Raw genomic sequence first — 12,994 nt, forward strand, 5'->3', positions numbered from 1 at the left:
CTGTCTTTGGGCAACCATTTGCCCCAGTGTGGGCGATCGGACGTGGCTCTGGTGCAGATGCGCCTGTCTGCCTCCGTCTGTCACACCCGAAGGGAGATGCTCGGCCCTTCCAAGTAGCCTAACCCCACGACACGGGCAGCGGGGAGCGAGCGGGGTGTTCGGGGCCTTCCCGGCTCCGTAGGGCCTCCTGCGTGGGGTGGAGGGCCGGCAGTAAGCCGGCCTGGGGTGAGCTTCCAGCGATCGCTCACACTTCTCGGTGGGGGTATTTTTCCCTTCTGGGAAGGGAAAAAGTAATAATTTAAAAAAAAATTAAAAAGAAGGGAAATAAAACCAAAACACCGCCCGCCTGTCTCCATGGTAACGGGGGCGCCGCAGCGCCTCGCGTTGCCACGGCAACGGTCCAGGCCTTCCGGCGGCGGCCGGAAGCTGGGCGGCGCGCGGCAGCATGGCGGCGGGGTGGGGGCGCCTGCCGGTCGCTTCTGCCCTCACGCTTCTGCTGTCGCTCGGCGCCTCCGCGCCCGGGCTGCTGCGGGGACTGCCCGCCGCCCGCTCCGCCGCCTCGCTGCGGCCCGCCGCCCTGCGCGCGGGGGAAGGTGAGCGGGGGCAGCCGGGGCGGAGCGCTCCCTGCCTCCTCGGCTTCCTCCGTCTGCCCGGGCCGCGCCCGGCCCCTTCCTCTCCCCCCCCCCCCCCCGCTTCTCCGTGGGTCCCCCATTCCAGGCTTGCCCCGAATCCCGCACCGAGCCTTTGCTTCCCTCCTCTCCGGGCCTTCCCTGTGTCCTACCCTAAAGTCCTTGGTCCCCCCTCCTCAGCCTCCATTCCTGGGCACGTCCTCAAGCCCCTCGCCGGGCCTGTGCTCCCTCCGTGGCCCGCCTCTCTGGGCCTTCCCCATGACCCGCACCGTGCCCCTTGCTCCCCCCTCTCTAAGCCCTTCCCCTGGCCTGCACCGAGCTTGCTGTGCATCCACCTCAGCCCCCAGGCCATCCCCATGTCCTACATCAGGCTGCTCCCCCCTCAGCCCCCATCTCTGGCCCTTGATATACAGAAGTGGGGTGTGCTGCTAGGAGCTTGGAGGGTTCTCTTTCCTCAGTCCCTGTGGTACTCACAGAATGACTTTATTACGCTCTTAATTCCCACGTTACTGCTTGTCAACATGCAGTGATTTCTTTTTAGCAGCCCAGTGCTCTGAGCTGATGGATGAATTCCAGGAGGGGCAGTCAGGATGTGCTGGGGGATAGTCTGCCTGTATTTTTCCTGCTATAGGACTGAGGTTGACAGGAGAGGTGTGGAGGCCTGTTTGGCTTAGTCCTCGCAGAGCGCCCAGGAGCATGGCTGACCAGAGGGCCTGGGAGCACTTCTGAGGCCTGATAAACTCTAGGTGTTTTTTGTGAGAAAAATCAGCCTTCTAACAGTTTGAGAAGTGTTTGTCTTTTGAGCAAAATGATAGTTACTGTAACAGTCATTTTTAGGTCTCTTGCCTTTTCTTTTAATGAGACTGAAATTTTCCACAGATACTGCTGCTTTTTTCCAGGAAGCAGCGAGAGTCATAGAATACCAGACCGGTTTGGGTTGGAAGGGACCTCCCAGCCCATCCAGTCCCAACCCCCCTGCCACAGGCAGGGACACCCTCCACTAGCCCAGGTTGCCCAAAGCCCCATCCAACCTGGCTTTGAACACTGCCAGGGAGCCAGGGGCAGCCACAGCTTCTCTGGGCACCCTGTGCCAGGGCCTCAGCACCCTCACAGAGAAGCATTTCTGCCTAATCTCTCATCTAAATCTCCCCTCCTTCAGCTTAAGGCCATTCCCCCTTGTCCTATCACTCCATGCACTTGTAAACTCTCCAGCTTTCTGTAGCCCCTTTAGGGATTGGAAGATGCTGTAAGGAGTCACAGAACCACAGAATGGTAGGGGTGAGTCAGTCTGCATGTCTGCGTTACCCAAGATAGCGCTTGTTTTTAATTTGATTATTTATGCCTTACATTTTAAAGGCCTCAAGTTCATTCTGTTCTACACCAGGACAGAAATGAAAGCTACTAATGAATCCTGTAGGCTCACTCTCCCTCTGCTCAAGCATGTCATCGTAGTGGCTTAAAACAAATTAATTGCTGCCTCTGCCGTTCTAACGTGCTGGTGTGTTCAGTTCACAGGTTAGTTACCTACATCTTTGTCTACGAAGACCTGATATCCTTGACCTGTGGTGCCGTCATCATCTGGTATTTTGCTGGCAGCTTTGAGAAGAACGTTGGCACTGCGAAGCACTGCTTCCTCACCATCGCGTTTGCCATCCTCTCTGCCCTCCTTTACCTCTTACTTGAGACCGTTGTCTCGAGAGTCTCAAAGGTGGAAGATGCCAAAGGATTCATGCCAGTAGCCTTTGCCATGCTGGGTGTGTCCACCACCCGCTCACGGATGAAGAGGAGTCTGTTTTTTGGGGTTAGAGTCCCAGTGGTGCTGGTGCCATGGTTTATGCTCTGCATAGCATGGTTTATCCCCTGCTCTTCTCTCCTGAGTAACCTGTGTGGGCTCCTAGCTGGGGAAACCTGTATCCTTTCCAAGTACGAAGCCCTGAACCAGAGTGGGATCGCTGGTTTGCGAGGAGGAGGACGTGCTGCGGTTCTTGTTGCCGAGATACACTGGCTTTGTGGTGTTTCCTGGGCTCTTGCTCTGCATTAACCTCTCACTGGCTTTGCCTGTCCTTATCACACCCAGTTCTGCATTTGTTTTTCACCTTGTGCTTCCCCTGTGGCTTTAGTCCACACAGAGAACACAGAGCTGAGAAGGGCGATGGTCTGTGAAGATGGCGCTGGGTAGAACTGGGAGAATTCTCCAGGGAAAGTGGTTTGTGGCCAGAGGGGAGTTGCGTGTGGCTGTGTTAGAAACGAGTGTGTTTTGTCTGCAGTCCTCCTTAACATGCTGCTGATTTTCAGATGGTCTTGGCTACTGTTTCTGCTTGGATTTTCCGGAGTCAGTGGGCTCTAAGCTGGACCAGGTGTTCCCTTTCAGCCTGCTGAAGAGGATACCAGGGCTGAAATATATCCCAGGGTCCTTAGCAGAGAGAAGAGCCTTCGAGAGTGGCAAGTAAGTACAGGAGTTTCTGCGAAAGATCTTATGATATACGGGAATTTGGAGGCATTAAATCACTTTAACAGCTGTATTATGCTCGTTGTGTTCGTATCCTGGGTGTTAAGAGGAACGTACTGACCCATTGATGTTATACTGGTGACATTACTGAGACTAATATGGTATCACAGATTAACTCAACCAGGTCATTCAGTGAGAGCTGAACGGAGGTGACAGACCTCTCATTTGCTGCAAGGGCAGTGTGTACCCGTGCGAAGGTATTGCGGCTCGGCTGACGTGAAGGCTAAGTAGTGCGGTTCTGCCCTAACATTAGGAGTTCTGGTGTTTGTTCCTGGCTGTACTGCTCCCTGGGGCGTGATCTTTATCTTTTTTTTGCCCCACCTTGCCTCCCAGGATTGCTGTGAAGTGAGTCATGTCCAAATCTATTTAGGAGCAGAGCATTTTAAATTAAAGATGTCACAAAGTTCAATGTGTGTTTTCAGTGTCAAGGCAAGATTGCTTTGCCGAAAAGAGACCTTGGGGCCTGTGGCTGATGTTCAGGAATGGCTTTAAGTTTGTGTGTATCACAAGCCATGAGAACTCACTTGTATTCTAAAAAGATTGGAAGTGTAGTTGGATTTTTTCCCTTTTTCAATTTCCCAGAGGAAGGATAGTCTTCTGTTAAAGGTTAAATTTTATGTATTGTTTAAGCCATCAGCTCACTGTAAAGCATTCCCAAGTGTTTGCATCTGCCCTCACCCGTGGGCAAACCGTAAAAGAAGCCCTTGGCTGTAGCAGGAGCGTACCCCAGATCCATTGGGGCACTCAAACGTGTGAGTGCTTGCAGAGGAGGCCAGGCAGATCCAGCTGCATTTGTCTTTTAACTCTCTTCCTTCTGTGCAAGTGCTGCTTTTGGGAGGAGGGACTGTCTTGCTGCATGCTGAGCCTATGTCCACATTAGTCTAATGCTTCTGCTAATAACTGTTGCGTGCAGCGCCTCAGCTCTGTGTCTAAACCTGCTTTCTTTAGGTGAGATGACATAAATAGACTATTCTGGCTCAAAGGTATTTACATAAACATATGACTATCAAGCAGGGCGTGGGAAGGTGTTTCTAGGATGTTTCCATTTCTGCAGCTAAATTTGCATGTGTGTGTGTCTTAGACACAAGTTCTGTATGTGCTTCTGGGGCTTAATTTTCATTACTTTGATTCTTATTCCCAAGTAAGAGCTCTTGATGGTTTGGGGTTTGTGTTTTGGTGGGGGTTTTGTTGGTTTTTTTTTTTAATTTTCGTAAGACGTCAGGCATCAACTTACCACCAGACCAGAGATATTTCTAGGAGGTCCAGGCTTTGGCATCATGTTTGTGTCCACAAATAAACCCCAAACCAAACTGCAAATAATAAAAATAAAATATTCCAAGCCCGAAACCCCCAGCATGAGCCAATCTCTTATTCTTGCTGGGAATCTGGTAGTCATAGTCTTCATGAGTATTGTCTTGATTCTCAGCACTTAGCGTTGTACGTGGGCTGAGCCGTACTCCTGAAGTCCCAGAGGCTTTGGCTTCGAGGCAGATTGCCCCTCTCTTGATGTCTTTCGACAGGATGAGTCATGCCTTCTGTTGGCAAATGCTGTTTCTAAACCTTGCTTCTGAATGATTAATTCTATTTGTAACTCTCTCCTCCTTCCCTTTTCGCTCTATACCCTGGGCTCTTAATCGCACCAACGGGCTTTATGGCTTCTTGATAAATAACACTTGGCAACTGTGACTTCTCCTGATTAATAACTTAGCAGATGTGTCGTTCAGTGGAAGGCAGGGAGGATGCGTATGGAAATCTTCAAGCATGCTGCAGTTTGGCTTGTGTATTCCTTGCACAGAGAGACTCAGGGCCAAGAACCGCGCTTGTTCAGTGGGTGTGGAATTGGTGTGGGTTGGGAGAGGGAACATCTGTCCTGGGAGATCCATAAACCTATTTTTACTCAAGTGCTGCTTATAATAAGAGCTTCTCTTGTTGTAGTGAATCTCTGTGATGGATTGCAGTGACCTTTCTGAGCACTGGTCAGGAGGAAATCTACCCCCAGGGCACTTCCAGCACTAATTAGGCCATGCCAGTTTTGAACACACTGTAACCTTCTGTGTTTTTCCTGCCCAGGATTAACCCTGCGCCAGGCGCCTACCCCACCCAAAGCTATTACTGCTCTTCGCCTCCGGCTCTTCCCTCTTTGCATATGCAGCACCTGAATGCGCAGCATCAAGGGTTTCAACACAGCTGCGCTCCGGGATGTGGCCACGCTCTGGGACACGAGGCATTTCAGCATGGCCATGCTGCAGGACGCAGCCTCGCTTCTTCCCCCCACCAAGGCAGAGGAGCTTTCGGAGAGCGTCACGTGCAGGCGCAAGCTGGAGCCTCACCTGGGCTGTGCTGCCCGCAGGGCCAGTTCTCGCCCCCGCAGCGCGTGTGCCCGATGGATCCACAGACACCTGCAAGTCTGGGCCCCCTGCCTGGGGTTCAGCAAGCATCAGGGTATCCCGCAGCCACAATGACTGCTGTTTCAGCTGAATTTTTGAGAGTCCAGGTGTACTGATCCTCTAGAAAAGCAGCAGCACTTTCATACTGTACGCAGCAGCGCGTTGCCAGTACCTTTGCTGTCTCTGGGGTGACTAGTGGAATGGTTTGGTAGCTCTACCATAGGCCATTCCCCTGCTCCCTGGGCACAGACTAATTATATTTCCTTTATAATTAATTTTTTTTTTTACTTTTTGATATTGCTGGGGGATGGGGACTGTATCAACTCTGTGCGCTTCTCATCCTTTTGGAGTCTTTTTTTCATTGCTGTATTTAGCAGCTGCTTTTTTCCACGCTGCCACGTTTACAGCGCATCAGCTCCCCAACTTAGTTGTCAAAACACTGGACTAATCTGGCGTTTAACTAGGCAGCAGCAATAAGGACAAGTCCCATCTACGCTGAGGCTCTTGGCCTCCTCTCTTGTTTACGGGTATGATATAGGTAGGACCGAAAAGAAGTTGAAATCATGGAAGCCTTAGTTTATAACTTAATATTGGAGTGGAGGGGGACAGATACCTGTTCTACTAGTGACTTCTCCACTGAGAGTGCGCGTTGAAGCGAGGCTTGTTAAACCAGGGTTGCGGCAAGAGGACAAAACACCCTTTTCTGCCCCTCAAAATGCAGCTTTAAAATGCCAAGGGTCCTTGGCTGCAGTCTGTGCGTGCAGCAACACATTGCCTTCGTTATCTGATAGCACTGCACTAGCTCAGCCTGTGTTGCCAGCGTTTGCCGAGAAGGCAACCTCAGATGCAGGCAAAGTAGTGGAAGACTCTTCAATAAGGGATTTTGGCCATTTGTGGAGCAAATGTATATAAATCCAAGGAGATGGGGGGGACCTTAACAGCGGGTTAGAAGAATTAACTGGAATGTGTCAATTCCGTGGGGTTGTTCACGCTGCTCAGCTTTAGATGTCTCACCCACCAATATTAGCACAATCTCTCTCTGTTTTCTTCAGAGCTGGTGGAGAGGTGTGTGGGAGGGGAGGGAATTTTCGGCAAGGGATGCAGAGCAGGATGCAGTGGTTGGTGCCTGTGGCAGCGACGAAGGAGTTTGGTCGAGTTTGTGGGACTTGAGCTTTATTTCCAGCTGTGTAACTGCTTTACTGTGCCATGCCCAGGAGGAACCTGCTGTCTCCGTGCCTGTAAATCAGCCAGGATTTCAACTATTGCCCTTGACTCTTTGTTTAAAGCTTTGTTGTGCTCAAAAAAAAAAAAAAAAAGCTAGATGAAGCATGAAGTGCCAGTACTGCTCTTGGAGATGTTCTTGCAGTGCCTAACCTGTCCCTCAAATGTAATAGCCTTGGGGCTCTTCCATGCTATCAGCGAGCCGGCGTCACGGGTAGCGTTGGCAGCTCTGCGCCGCAAAGCACATACGTGCCTCTTTTTTCCCCTCTTCAGTGTCTGAAGAAGCCCCGTGTTGCCGTACAGCCGCTTCCTTCTCCAGCAGCCCTTCTGGGATGCGTGCCACAGCTACGCGTGGCCTCGCCGGGGCTCGCTGCGGGGGAAGACCAAAGTGAATGCTGAGGACTTAGACCTCAGATACGCATTGGTAAGGAGCTCTGCTCGCAAAGCCCCTGGGCGGGGGCATTCTGCAGGAGGACGCAGCAATTTGGGAACCAGCCTGGAGCTGGTGGGACGTCTGGAGTTGGTGGCCTGCTCCATCTCGTCCCTGATTGTGTCACTCCTCCGTGGGATCACAAATGGCCTTGGCTTCGTGGTCCTGTTTTTCTTGAACTGCTGACAGAAATTGCATTGTTAGGAGTTTAGTATGGGGTAAGAACAGGATAAGGCGCTTGTTTGGAACTTAAAAGCATATTTTTAATACCAGGAAAGAAACACTAGAGATAACATTGAAATGTTGCTACTCCACTCGTTAGTGCCTTGATTTTCCTCCTTGTGAGATCCTTGTCTGTAAATCTAGGAATTTTTATCACTGGTTTTTTCCAGAAACGTCCAGAAGCGTGATGAGGACTGGTAGCAATCACAAATGTTGTATACCTCCAAATTGTAAACTTGAAACGCAATCTGAAAGACAAACTGCTACGTCTCTGTGTTTGCTTTCAAATGGGGAGCTGGAGCGTGTCCCTTGGGGCGGTGGACTGGGTGCGATGGGGACTGTGGGGCAGGCTGTGGGTGTCCCATGGGTGCTAGCTGGGTGTCAGGCTGGTAGCGAAGGAGACGCACGGGGGGCGAGCGGTACTGCGCACTGGAAAATGCTCGTGAGGCTGGAAACAGGTTATTCTTCCTTTCCGACTCTTATCAGCAGATCTGGTTAAGAGATTCGCTCTCCCTGCAGAGCCGTCAAAGGGATGGCCAGTTTCCAGCGAGCAGTTTCGCGGCTTTACAGTGGTAAAGGAAGCCCTGGCCTGTACAAGTCACCATGGCGTCACTGCCGGCAGCAAGAACAGCCCCGAGCCTGGGGAACGGCCGGCAAACCGACAGCGAACCCCCTCCCAGGGGCGAGGCAGGCCCCTTGGCCCCGGCAGCGCGGGGATGTGCCGGTGGGAGCTGTTAACCTTTCCGTGCTGAGACGAGGCAGCTGCCGCAGCCCTGCGGGCGAACCCGGGGGTGGGACGCGGCGGGGTGGGCACAAAACCACAGTTTGGGATTTTTCCCTTCTGCTCCCAGCTCTGTCGGGAGCATCTTGGTGACGTTGGCAGATCGCTTGGTCTCTGATCTCTGCAGCTTCCACCATGTCCCCGGAGCCGTTCCAAGTCCAGCTGCACAGCTGCCACGGTGTCTACCTGTCACTTCAAATGTGCCGGTCCTGTGTTCAGTGGCCTTTGGATGCGCCTTTGCAAAGATAAAGATGGTTCCTAGCAAAGTCCGTTCCCTGCCTTTCCCCAGGGCAGCCCTTTCACCGCGAAACGCTCTTGTATACATCAGCTGAGGAACTTCTGCTTCTCCAGAAGTGGAGTCCGACCATATCCCAGTGCCTCAGGGCTGGTGGCAAACTCGGAACTCCTTGCCCAGGGAAGGGGTTGGGATGAGACATTGTCAAAACGTGTCTAAGGCTGAAAAGAGGAATCACATTTGTAAGACAGGGGAGGTAAAAATCAGCTCATCGGGCTTTGGCATTTGCCTGCCTAAGCTCACAGCAGCATTGCTGATCGCATGTTGCAGTACCAGGTCACTTCCTTGGAGGGGAGACAGAGAATTAAAGTTCCTAAAGCAGGAAAAAAAAAAAAGAAAGAAAAAAAATAATCAATAAACCCCCAGTTCAGCCTGGGATGGGTGCCCGGGGGAACATGCTGTGAGAGGCCTGGCAGGAGACACCCATGTCCAAAGAAGATCCCGACTGTATTTCTTTGCTTTCCTGCTGCTCGTTTGTTTGTGGCAAAGCACACTCGCGTGCAGACGGCTATCCTGCGCGTGGGGCCACGTTAGCTGTGCCGGGGCATCGCTGAACGCCGCCGCTATGGCTGTCCCGCTGGGTCCCGGCTTGCGTGCCGGCACCATGGATGTTCTGTGGCCAAAAATTCAGCCCCAGCTTGTGCTGGGGACGGAGGAGAGCCGGAGAGGTGCGAGCGCACTCGTGCGTGCCCCGTGGCGGGTGGGAGAAATACGTGTGGAAGGAAAACTCCAACCAAATGGGTCCCTGTGGGGGGGTCTGCCCGGGGGGTTTGGCTGGGTGTGATCAGAGCCCCTTCCCCGCCGGGAACAGAGCGGGATGGGCTGCGCCAGAATGCCCGTCCCTGCTCCGGGCACCCTATGGGCCCCGTCACCCCAAAGCACGGGCCAGCTCTGTCCTGCCGTCCCCTCGGGGCTGGTGCAGGCGCGTCCTGGCCGCTGCCATCTCTGACCCGCGGCCGTTCACCCCCCCGGGGGACGGTCATGGACCGGAGTCACCCCGGGAGCTTCTGCAGGGTCGGTCACTCCAGGGCCCGTGCGGGTGGCAGCGGTGCCCGGCAGCCCCGCGCTGGGCTCCCGTCATGAAGGGGGGTGTCCCCGCAGCCCTGGGCACCGCCGCCCCAGAGCCGGTGCTTTTTGGGCCGGCACTCCCCCGTCGCACCCCTCCTGGCCCCGCGGGTGCGTGCTGGCCTTTGCCGGACTTTGCACCGTCCCCGGGGGCTTTTATTGACTCTGAAGTGAGCGTCAACACAGCGGCAGGACCGTGACCTCGGGCGTCCCAGCCCCTGGCCGGCCGAGGGAGGGGAACCAGCCCCGGGGTGACCCCACACGCGACGCTGCCCGGTGGCGTCGGGGCGACCGGCCGCGTTCCTGGCTCCGGCCGGGCTGGGCTTAGCGCAGTCCTGACCCGGCTTCTCAAACGCAGGAGAGGGGCGAGCGCCCGTCCCTCCGTGCCCGCGGGAGCTGGGGTCTGGGGGCCGGGTTGCGCAGCCTCTCCTGCCCGCAGCGCCGGGGAAGTTTCCGGAGCTGCTTGTGCAAGTCCCCGGTGGCGGCGGCGTTAGGCGAAAGGCCTCCCCAAAGCATCCCACTCGTCTGGGTTGCGGTTAGATCGGGAGCAGCCCCGCGTTTCCAGCGCCGCTGGGTGCCAGCCTGCGCCCCGGGGCACCGCGGGGCCGGGGGTCCTGGCACGGACCGGGCCCGTGTCCAGAGCTGCGCCGTGCCCTGACCCCAGCCCTGACCCCTACTTTGACCCCTGACCCCCTGCTTATACCCGACTGTGACCTCTGACCCTGCCCCCTGACCCCCACCTTGACCTTTGACCCCAGCACCCCTCCCTCCCTCCCTCCCCAGGGCTCCCTGTTCCTTTAAGACCCCCGCACACACTACGCCGGGCGCGGTAGGGCCGTACCAACCCCGCGCCGCAGAGGGGGAGATCTCTAGCGGCGGGCGCGCTCTCAACCCATTGGCGGGCAGCGGTGGGGGGGGGGCGGAGCGTGTTTCCCCCCTCTCGCGCCTGCCCGAGTGGTGCGATCCGCCCTACGTGCCGGCCGCGCCGGGGCTGCGGGGCGCCGCCGCCAGTGTGGGACAGGCCGGGCCGGGCGGTGGGTGCTGCGGGGGGCCCGGGGGGCCGCTCCCCCGTGCCGGGCTGTGGGGCCGGGCATCGCGGGCTTCCGTGGTGGGGCGGGTAGCTGCCGGGGCCCTGGGTCGGTGCCGTGTGGCTGGCGTGGGGGAGGCCGGGCTGGGATAGCTGGGTCCTCTGTGGTGGAGAGGGGAGGGCCGGGTGGGGTGAGCGGGACCCCTCTCGTGTGGGGGGGACTGGTGTGACTGGGCCACCCGTTACTGGGAGAACAGGGATGACGGGGGTGCCCCGGGTGGGGGGCTGTGTGAGGGGTCCCCCTGTTAGTTGGGGGAGGTTGATGTGATGGAGCCCGTGTTGTTTGGGGCGGCCTGGGGTGGCCAGCTGTTACTGGGGGGGGCTGGCATGAGTGGGCCCCCTGTTATTCGGGGGGGGCGGGCTGTGGGGCAGGGAGCTTGCCAGCACCCCGGGTCCCTACCGTGGGGCTGAGGAGGGAGTGCGAGGCAGGGCAGGAGCCAGCGCTTGTGGCCCTTCCTGGCCCTGCCTGCCCCCCGTGCTGCTCCCCGCTGAGCCCCCTGGCAGGTCCTGGGCCGGCAGCCCGGGAGGGGGGTGCTCCGGGGTGATGTCGGCCCTGCCTCGCTTCCATGGTGCTGGAGGGTTGCTTGTGCTTCCCCATCCCAGGCTGCTGCTGGTTAAAAGCCTTCAATGAACCTCTTTTTCTGGCCCTTCTCTGCAGAAAGTTATTCCTGGTGTCTAACTGACACCTTTATTGCACGCTGGGCTGGTTCGCTGCCATTCTGCCTGTTTCCCTTCGTAAACTTTTGTGGTGTTGGAAGATTGTTTATCCACGTTTTATCCTGGCGGAATTGCTTTGGAGAGTGAAGTTATCCCCTTAGGGAATATGCTTGTCGAAGGAAATAATGGAAAACCCCCTGTTTGGGAATATTAAAGCTGGAGGGGGTGAAGACACATGGATTGCGGTGTTGGGAGTTAGTCATCAATGTGGAATTGGTTCTTAGGAAGTTGTCTTACTTGCAGGAATAAGCACAGCTGGTGCAGCTTGGAGTGTGCTTTGGTGTGCTGGTGTTTAGACCTTGGGTGAGCTTTCAGAGCGTGAAAAGAAATAGTAATGCTTGATGGAATGCATATAGCAAAGAGAGTTGACTGAGGTTTTCTGGCTGATCCGAATGAATTTGGAAAACTGAAATGTGTTTGTACTTCTACAGCTTTTTTTATAAAACAGAAACATATATCTAGTTGAGAAGCTGGAAAAGTACAAAGAATGATCAAGTTTCTGATTCAAAATTCTGAAAGTGAAACAGTGGTGGTGGGGACATCCCTCCTTCCACAGGGCTTTGTGCCTCACGTGCACCGTAGTGAGGAGTTGCAGGATTTAATATTTTTTTGGTTGTTAGCCAGCAGAGCTGTGCTTAGTGGGATGCACTGATGCATGCATCCTTTTGCTAGGTAGAAGGGAATGTGCTTTCTTTCGGTATTTCTGCAGAAATCCTAATGACTTGTTGCACATATGCAAAGCAAACTTGCAGATTAATCAGTTTTGTCAGGGAAGGGGCTGGTGAGCCAGATCCCTCCTGGAGAACCTGAAATTGTCCCAGTACAGCTCTTGGTTTTCCTTCACATGTATCTCGTGATGGTTGATTGTTCTGAAATGGAGCGGGAAGGGCACAGAGTGGCTGGATTCAGAGAGTCCTCTGTGTTACATGTGGATGTGATGGTGCACAAGAACTATATTTGCAAAATGCTTTTCTGCAAGGCAGGGAGGATACCAGTGCTACAGGAAAAAAAAACCTGACACAGCTGAGCACTTGTAATCTTCTCGTGTAAAAGCCTTGGCGAGTGGTGAACAGTGGGCAGGAAGGAGGGGGTAGTGTCACACAGCTGGCTTAACCCTCTGATAATTAGTCCTGCTCCAGTTGTGACTGAGTAAAACCTCTTGCTTTGTCATCACTTTGCATTTGCCTCCTGTTCAGTCAATAATCTCTGGGTTGGTGCCTTCTGGGTAGCCAGGGTTGAGCAAGTAAGTGCCTTCTGCAACTTTTATTTTGTTTCTTCCCAAGCAGCTGGAGGAGCTCGACAGGGCCGTACGACCAAAACTCTTTGTCTTGAGGGACGCTTTCCTTGCTGCTCGCTTTGTGCTGGAGCTCACAGACCCCATCAGCGTTTGCTTGCAGAACCGTTGGTACAAGGTAACCTCTTTCTTTTGAGTGTCGCCGGTTGTGGAGCATCTGTGGGCGCAGTTGGGTTTGGGGGGGTGGGGTGGCCGGCAGCGGTGGTTTCTTTACCCAGTTCACCTGCAGCAAAAGCGGCACACGGATCCGTGTGCGGACTGAAATCCTGCTTGATCTTTACTCTCTCCTTTGGCTGTTGCGAAGCAGCCGAGATAATGTGTTTGCTCAGTCCTGAAGGACTAGGAAAAAGGCTTCCC

At 54.8% G+C, this 12,994-nt stretch overlaps 2 protein-coding genes across 3 annotated transcripts in view; both read left to right on the forward strand.

Annotated features, from left to right (window-relative positions):
- The first annotated feature begins 415 nt into the window (after window positions 1–415).
- On the forward strand, window positions 416–7,658 carry RHBDD2 (rhomboid domain containing 2). The gene is made up of 4 exons (XM_075771330.1): window positions 416–593; window positions 2,138–2,539; window positions 2,925–3,075; window positions 5,209–7,658. The coding sequence occupies exons 1-4, from the start codon at window positions 446–448 to the stop codon at window positions 5,639–5,641; spliced, it is 1,134 nt and encodes a 377-aa protein (XP_075627445.1). The 5' UTR covers window positions 416–445; the 3' UTR covers window positions 5,642–7,658.
- A 2,802-nt stretch (window positions 7,659–10,460) lies between these two features.
- The window catches only part of POR (cytochrome p450 oxidoreductase), a 30,618-nt gene continuing 28,084 nt past the window's right edge, over window positions 10,461–12,994 (forward strand). Inside the window, exons 1-2 of one of the 2 annotated variants that reach the window (XM_075771939.1) lie at window positions 10,461–10,573; window positions 12,630–12,755. The gene's annotated coding sequence lies outside the window, so the exon portion shown is untranslated. The remainder of the gene's footprint in view (window positions 10,574–12,629; window positions 12,756–12,994) is intronic. The other variant, XM_075771942.1, reaches the window with a different exon arrangement.

The sequence above is a fragment of the Balearica regulorum genome, chromosome 19 (genome assembly GCF_011004875.1).
Source record: "Balearica regulorum gibbericeps isolate bBalReg1 chromosome 19, bBalReg1.pri, whole genome shotgun sequence".
NCBI lineage: Eukaryota > Metazoa > Chordata > Aves > Gruiformes > Gruidae > Balearica > Balearica regulorum.

Coding starts and splice junctions, on each gene's coding strand:
- RHBDD2 (XM_075771330.1), top strand. CDS start 446: ATGGCGGCGGGGTGGGGGCGCCTGCCGGTCGCTTCTGCCCTCACGCTT. Junction 594..2,137: donor CGCCCTGCGCGCGGGGGAAG/GTGAGCGGGGGC, acceptor TGGTGTGTTCAG/TTCACAGGTTAGTTACCTAC. Junction 3,076..5,208: donor AGAGCCTTCGAGAGTGGCAA/GTAAGTACAGGA, acceptor TTTCCTGCCCAG/GATTAACCCTGCGCCAGGCG.